The 8315-nt window shown below is 53.5% G+C and overlaps 1 protein-coding gene across 1 annotated transcript in view; it reads right to left on the reverse strand.

Annotated features, from left to right (window-relative positions):
- The window catches only part of BPIFB4 (BPI fold containing family B member 4), a 28404-nt gene extending 25283 nt beyond the window's left edge, over nucleotides 1–3121 (reverse strand). The window contains exons 1-4 of the mRNA XM_045443768.1: nucleotides 3016–3121; nucleotides 2180–2242; nucleotides 1132–1651; nucleotides 58–162 (exon numbers count right to left, since the gene is read on the reverse strand). Coding sequence (XP_045299724.1) covers nucleotides 58–162; nucleotides 1132–1651; nucleotides 2180–2242; nucleotides 3016–3121 — 794 coding nt within the window. The remainder of the gene's footprint in view (nucleotides 1–57; nucleotides 163–1131; nucleotides 1652–2179; nucleotides 2243–3015) is intronic.
- Nucleotides 3122–8315: the final 5194 nt, after the last annotated feature.

Consider the following 8315-nt stretch of genomic DNA (forward strand, 5'->3'; position numbering starts at 1 on the left):
GATCTTTCATCCAGGACCTCGGGTGGTGGGGACCCCTCCAGGGCTGAGGGTACACACCTCTTCCCATTGATGGCCACGCGGGTGTACAAGCTCAGGTAGACGCCCACACCAGGCAGGAGCCGCACGGACACTCGGGGGAGGGTCAGCTCCACGATGCGCAGCCTGCATAGGACCCAGGCTGGTGAGATGGTCATCCCTGGGGTCTGCCACGCTTCACTGGGGGTGCCCTGTGTCATACACCCCCTTCTCTGTGCCATATTCATTCCCGCTAACTCTAACGAGACCTGAGGTTTGTGGATAGAACTTGGAAAACACAGAGAAGTGACAGGGAAAAAATGCCATGACCCACACTCTCATTGCCTGGAGGCCCACTGTTTACATTTCCTTGTATTTCCTTTGAATTTTTTTCTTGTAAAGATGCCATTCTCCCTGCTTATCCTTGCCCTTCTTTTCCTGGTTCCTTCCTACAAATTCTCTGCTTTCAGTTTAAGACCCTCTTCCTCCAGGAAGCCTTCCCTGACCTCCCCCACTATACACATCCTTATTTCTCCATGAGCTGCTAACCAGTGTTATAATTGCATGATTATTCTCAGGCGTCTTTATCAAAGCTCATATACCCCATCGGCCTGCAAGCTCTGTGAGGACTAGAGATGTGTCTTTTCTTGGTTAACCATGTGTCCTTGTCCCCAGTGCCAACACAGTGGCCTGCACATAGGAGACGTTCTCAGTATTTGTTGAATTAAATAGTGACTATGAGAATATGAGAAGGAGACTGGGCATAGCTGAAATTATATGTGTGTAGTTTTAAATCCTTGCACATTTTCTACTTTAACTATGATGAATGACCATTCTGTAGATGAGGAAATTGAGACTCAGAGAGATGAAAACAATGGCCCAAAGTCACACACATACATAAAAAGGTGAGCTGTGACTCAAATTCAGGGTTGTTTTGTGACTAGACCCCAAGCCACACAACTTGGGACTCTCAAGACGTCCAGTCCTGAGGCCAAGTCTTGAAGTGCATGGGGCTCTGAAGACTGTCACCCCTCCAACTCTAGGCCCCTGGGGTGATCACCATGTTTGTTAAGTTCATCATTTGGGCTTGATAGGGAGAGCCTGGCCCCTCCTTACCCGGTGATGCCCTGCACGGTGCTGAGGATGCCGCCCTCGCCAAGCACGCCCAGGACTCCACCTCCTCCGAGAAGTCCTCCATCACCAAGGAGACCACCTCCTCCGAGCAGGCCACCTTGGCCCGACAGGATGCCATCGGCTGCCAGCATGCCCCCAGTGCCCAGCAAACCACCTGGGCCCAGCGCCCCAGTGGCTACACCGGGTGGTATCTCTCCGGGCCGCAGCTCCCTCCGGTGAAGCCTGCCCACGGCTGCCGCACCTTCGGCCGACCTGTACTGCCCACGGCCCCTGTGGCCGCTATATGCATTGTCAGCATTGCGGTAGTCACCTTTTCGGAGGTCCCTGATGCTTCCATCTGACTCAAGGATCTCACCGTATCTGTATTTGCCCCCCAGCTGAGCAGTGTTGTCATTGGTCTCGATGTGACCATACTTGTAATTACCGCCAAGCTGCTTGCCATTGGTATATTTGGGGGGGCGCTCTCGAACATGGAAATCGTTGTAGGGAATGCCACCGACACCTCGGGGGAATTCAACGCGTCTGTAGTCATCGTAATGGTGTCGGCCACCACCCAGAAGACCACCACCGCCACCCAAGAGACCACCACCACTGCCACCCAAGAGCCCCCCACCACTGCCACCCAACAGCCCCCCACCACTGCCACCCAAGAGCCCCCCGCCTTTGCTGCCTCCGCCGCCCAACAGCCCCCCACCACTGCCACCCAAGAGTCCCCCGCCACTGCCACCCAAGAGCCCCCCACCATTGCTGCCTCCACCACCCAACAGCCCCCCACCACTGCCACCCAAGAGCCCCCCGCCATTGCTGCCTCCGCCACCCAACAGCCCCCCGCCACTGCCACCCAAAAGCCCCCCGCCATTGCTGCCTCCACCACCCAATAAGCCTCCCCCAACCCCACCCAACAGGTCACCACCACCCCCTCCGCTCCCACCACCAAGCAGGCCCCCCAGAAGGCCACCGCTCCCACCACCTCCACTTCCACCAAGCAGACCCCCCAGGAGAGGTCCTCCACCATCACCACCAGCTTTACCCATGGGCACCTCTCTCAGGGCTGAGCGGAGAGCATCACTCTGCTGCAGGGTGCCTGAAATGGCTGCAGAGAAGCAAAGGCATTAGTGAGGGCTTCCTCCCCCAGGCGCCACCTCTGGCCCACTCCTTGGCTCTCTGGGCCCCACCTTTCCCACCGGTAGAATGTCAAGGTCGAATGGGAAGACTCCCCCAGACCAATCCAGCCCTGACATTCAGGTGGGCTCACTGACTGCTAACCTGGACCTGCTCTTGCTTTAACTAGATTTCAACATCATTCACCGAACCTGGAAAGATTCTCTTCCTTCTACTCCCTTTCAAGTGCTCCACACTTTAGAGCTTATAAACCTGCTTGGATGGCATCAGAGCAGGTCTTTGTTTGCCAGATGACAAAAATGAGCTCCCAAGAATTAAAGGGGGGAATAATTACAGCCCCCACATTTGAAGGCCTTCAATGTATGTACCAGGAACGGGACCACGCTTTCAGAAGGCTACCTCGTTCATTCTCAAACCAGTCCTCTATGATGGGGGCCACAATCACATCCATGTTGCAGACGAGAAAACTGAGGCTCAGAGAATTCAAGTTGTGGACTTAAGGTCGGTCAGTATTTGAACGCTGGGAAGGCTGACTCGAGGACCCAAGCTCTTAGTCACTGCTTCTACCGCCTCAGGCATGAAGTCCTCAACATGGCGTGAGTGTGTAGGGAATGGTAACCAAAAGCAAAAGGGGGAATAATTTACCCACCCACCTGATGTGAAGAGGGTCCTTGGGACTTCAGAGTTGGCTGGACTGCCCTGCCCACCCCACGTCACCCCTGACTGCCGCAGGCCTGGACTCACCATTGCTCAGCACGTCTTTGGTAACCCTGAGGACAGTGTTTGTTTCTGCACGGGTGCCACAGAGAGCTGCCACAGACAGAGCAGCCACGCACCAGGCTGTCCACATGCTGGCACTGCTTCCCTGCTGAGGAGACAGTGCATCAGAGTCACCACCCTGGAAGTAGGTGGAGCTAGGCACTCCCTGCCAAGAATCATATCGGGATCCCGAGGCCCAGGGACATACGGGGAAGGGTCCAGAATTCCCAATACCATCTTCTAAGTTGAATGAATGAAATGAATCCGGAGACACAGAGCAGACCCATTAACCAAACTGTCCTAGAGCCATGGATGTCTGATTATCCCCCAAGATGAAATTTCCAAATGGAGCATCAGGGAGAGAGGTCATGAGGACTCCAACCAAAATAGCAAACTCACAGCAGGCAGACTCTAGGGAGAATCTCTCTAGCATCTACCCATCTGTTCACCCACCAATCCATCCATCCTCCCATCCACTCATCCTTCCTTCCTTCCTTCCTTCCTTCCTTCCTTCCTTCCTTCCATTCATCTGTCCATCCATCCTTCTGTCTACCCATCCACCCCTTCATAAATCCATCCATCCATCCATGCATCCTTCTATCAGTTCATCCATCTATCAACACATTCATCTAGCCACAATTTCATGCATCCATCCAGCCAAAAATCACTTCTACCTCTTTGAAGGAGACAGTTCTATACCAGGTACTTGAGATTAAGAGCTCTGGATCAGAGCTATCTGGGTTCTAATCCTTAGACAAGAGAGTTTACCTTTTCGAACCTCTGCCTCCTAATCACTAACACACTGTTTCTGGTACATAGTAGGCAATAAACAGCAGTTACTGTTACTGTTTTGGCACTATTATTTTAGACCCCTAAGAAGTGGGTGGGGGGCGCCTGGGTGGCTCAGTCGGTTAAGCGTCCGACTTCGGCTCAGGTCATGATCTTGCGGTCCATGGGTTCAAGCCCCACATCAGGCTCTCTGCTGACAGCTCAGAGCCTGGAGTCTGCTTGGGATTCTGTGTCTCCCTCCCTCTCTGCCCCTCCCCTGCTCACACTCGCTCTCTCTCTCTCTCTCAAAAATAAACATTAAAAAAAAAAAAGAAGTGGGTGTGGAGTGTTATCGATTGGGAGCGAGGAAGCATGCATTTTGGGATAAGCTGCTCAGTCTTTAAGAAACCTTATTTTGCTGCCTCCATGCCCTCACCCACTTCTCTCACTCTGTCAACTCAGTCTACCTGAGCACCAGCTTCAGAGCACCACGGACTCTCCTCTGGGCCACATTGTAAAATCATTGGCTTCAGCCCCCTCCACTTATGCACCTTCTTCCCTTTTCCAAAGCCTCCAGGTTTTTTTCCCCACTCCATCTACTCCCAGAATATTGGAAGCACTCATTTATACTAGAATATGAAGGGTTAACATGTGCAAAAAAATCTTTTTCTGGTTTCCTTACCTCATCCTAACCCACTACCCAGAAAGTTCTCTGTTCAAAGAGGGATCATCACCTTCGGTTAAAAAGATGGCACCAATGGAGGGAGATCTGGCAAGCAGCTGAGGAGTCTCAGAGAAACAGCAAAGGCACCAGATACCCCAAATCCCTGAGAAGTGTAAGTGCACCTCTGTTAACTCAGGTCACTGGGGTGACTCAGGCCCTTTTCAGAGCCTCCCTGAGAGGCTTTTCTATGTCCATGTTATAGGAAAGACAGAAGAGGCTCAGAGAGGGGTTACGCAGGCAGGTTTCCAGTCTGAGACTCTCCTCATTGCCTCCTGAGGCCTCAGCCTCCCCAGTGCCCAGACACTGAGTAGGGAAGGGGCTCCTCCTTACCCTGCAAGGTCCCGGCAGCTCAGTCTTGAGAGGTCCTGTTCACCAGGCCCTCTGCTTTTGCCTGAGTCTATTCAGAGGCTGGCCTTATATAGCAGCTGGGTCTGAGTCCAGACCTAGAGAGGGAAACACCATGTAATTATGAGAGACTGGAATCCAGATTTGCTCTGCAAATCAGACATCGAGCTCCAAAACCACAAATAGCTGCGGTTTGTGGCTAATTCTGAGAGCTACGTTCACTCACTCCCGGATGGTGTCACATGAGCTGAGGTTTATCAGCCCCTGGTCCGGACACGTTACTGGAGACTCCAGCTAGGCCCCCACGTGGGGGAACCAAAAACACCTACAGGTGCGTCTGGTTGCCAGCTCTAAGTCAGGCTCTGCCCACTCCAGATGGCCTGGGCAGCCAGGAAGTGCCCCCAAACTGGACTCAGCAGCAGGCTAACTCAGATTCAGACTCCGCTCAACCCCCAACTCGCCACATGACCTTGGGCCAGCCACTTCCCTTCTCTGTGCTTCTCATCATTTCCATCTGCTAAATGGGTATAACACCTGCTTCACAGGACTGATTTGAAGATTCAGGGAGATGTATATAGATCTGACTCTCCAAACTTGGGGCTGGTGTGAAGAGAACAAGTAGATGGGCTTCTTTTGACCTGAAGATTTTTCTCCCAATATTTCATTATGAACTATTCACACATACAGTGAATTTGGAAGAACTGTAAACTTCAGGGAGCGGTACATTTCCCCGTAAACACTTCAATACGTATGCCATTGCGATTGTTTTCTTTGGGTATAAAGCTTACAGATAGTGAAATGCACAAGTCCCAAGTGTTTATTTGTTGAACTTTGACAATTTTATTCAATGATGGAGCCCACACCCCTGTCTCAATATAGAACTTTCCATCACCCCAGAATGTTCCCTCCCGCCCCTTCCCAGGTAACGCCTCCAGAGGCAGCCACTGCCCCTCCAAGACCTGCTGGGACACAGCCCAGGTCCCTTCCTTGGCATCCAAGGTGGGTCTGCTCCTCTCTCCACTCCCCACCTCCGTTCCCTGTCTCTGGGCCTTTGCACGTGCAATATTTGCCACAGAACACCCTTCTCTAGACTCCACTGGTCATAGTCATACAGAAATGTCAGCTACTCTGCAAAGCTGTGACAACCCCAAGCCTGCCCCTTCCTTGGCCCACCCAGCACCTTCGACAGCCCATGTGATATGGTGTGGCTCTGGCGAACCAGGCGTGTGCCCCACCGCCAGCCAGCACAGGCACAGACGCCAGTGTAGGGAACGGACCACGCATGCTCTCACTCCCCACCGGGTGCACTGTAAACTATAGAGGGCGGTGCACACAGGAAGGTGGTTCTCTCAGTCGCCTGAGGCTCCGTGCCCTCCTCAGGCCCGAGACCAGCCAGACCCTGGGGGCCATGAGGCTGGCCTGTCCCCCGGGGCACCAAGAGGATTAGTACAGCACTGGCGCCAGGGAGATCACCTGGACTTAGTGTCCAAAAGGCTCCTTTGTCTGGGGCTGAAGCAGCCAGGCCCTGGGAGGTGACTGAGTCACGCAGGGGGCCAAGTGGGGGGCTCACGCAGGGGGGCTGAGGGAGCAGGAAACAGAACCGCTCCCATTCCTGACCCCTCCTTCAGCCCGTTCCTGTCACGAATGGTCAGCGGCCAGGGCTGCAAGGGAGCTGTCCATGGTGGGGGGGGGGGGGCTCCCTGCACATCTCATTTCAGGCCTCTACTCTAAGTGCAGAGGTTCAGAGCTGGGCTGTGGAGCCAGGGGGCCTGCGTTCAAATCCTGGTCTTGTCACTTCCCAGCTGTGTGGCTGTGGGTAAGTCACTTAACCTCTCTGTGCCTCAGCATCCTCACTTATAGAATGAGGGTAAAAGCAGTTCCTAGAAAGCACAGTTGGTTCACAGAGTCAAAAACATGGTGTATCTAAATAACAGTAAATACATAACAAATGTAGCAGGTATTACTTTTAGAGCATAGCAGTGAAAAATCCAGGCTTTGGAACTAGGGTCAGAAGGATCTGGTTCAAGTCCTGGCTCCGCCACTGAGAAGCTGTCCAATTTCGCGTCTCTGAGCCTCCGTTCCCTCACATGTAAAACAGAGAGACCCTGTCCACGGATTATGGTCGCGATAAAAATGAAGTGAGGTAAGGGGTGTGAAGCATGTAACACGAGACTGATACACGCTTGGGGCCCAGTGGAGACAAGCTTCTCTCACTGCTACTCCATGAGGCCACAGGACTCACCATAATGAAGTAGATACCTGACCTGGCGGCGCTCTTGGTCGAGCGGGACAATGGGACCAAGGGGTGACAATCCAATGTGGTGGGTACAATAATGGACCCTGCCTGTGGCACGGAGAGGCTGGGGGCTGAGGTGCCCTGCGTGTTGAGGGACAGCAAGTTTGCCAGGCACACTTGGGGGGAGTGTCTGGTGCTCAGGAAGACGGAAATGCCATCCAAGGGCCTGGTTCCACATCACGTACATTTACCACAGGCCAGGCACTCTTCTCTGTGCTTCACATTTTCTCATTTAATCCTCAGATGACCTCTGAGTGAGTCCGAGAGTGTTCCCATTTCACAGATGAGGAGCCTGAGACACAGAGACGACTCCGCTCCTTCTCCGTGCTCCCAGAGGAGTTGGCGGAGGCCAGGTCACAGGCGGTCTCAAATGCCACCCTGGGATTTTGGATGATTTCCTGCTGGCAGTGAGAATCCAGACAACGAAGGGCTGTCAGCGGTGATGAGATGGTCAGATGAGGACGAGGGGGGGCTGGTGGAGGATGGGACGGGAGAGAGGAGGGAGGGACAGATTGATGAGGAGGGTGTGCGGGGTGCAGGCGGAGAGGAGGGAGTAGATGAAGCCATGGTGAGAGGGCAGAGCAGTGCATGAGCCCACCATGCTAAGTGCTGGGTAACCCTCAAAACCTTATTACTATTATCCCCAAGTTACTGATGAAGAACCAAGAGTCAGAGAGACTGAATGACGTGCCCAAAGTCACGTGGCTGATCAGCAGGGAAGATGGGATTTGAACTCGGACAGCTAACCCGGGCCACTCAGTTAACCATTGCCCTGCTCTGGACAGGAGTGGGGGGACAATGGAAGTGGGAAAAGAGTCAAGATAAATCCCAGCATGCCACTTCGCACCGGGCTTGGCATACATGCCGATAGGTTCCCATAACTGTAGGGTGAGTGGATGAAGGGGGGCAGAAGGGAAGGAGAGAAGGAGGGTGGGAAGGTGGGAGGGTTGATGGGTGGTCACGGGGTCATTCCTATGGTGGACAAACTTTGAGATGGGCTCCAACTCTGCCTCCCCAGATCCTGTGTCACTTCCCAAAACTTTATTGGCACCTTGAGCCCACCCATAAATGCCAACTTGAGGCCATTCCCCAGGACCCAGGAGGCCCATCCTGAGCAACGGGGAGGAGCCAGGACCGAGGTGGGACCCCCAG

Source organism: Leopardus geoffroyi, chromosome A3 (assembly GCF_018350155.1).
Source record: "Leopardus geoffroyi isolate Oge1 chromosome A3, O.geoffroyi_Oge1_pat1.0, whole genome shotgun sequence".
Taxonomy (NCBI): domain Eukaryota; kingdom Metazoa; phylum Chordata; class Mammalia; order Carnivora; family Felidae; genus Leopardus; species Leopardus geoffroyi.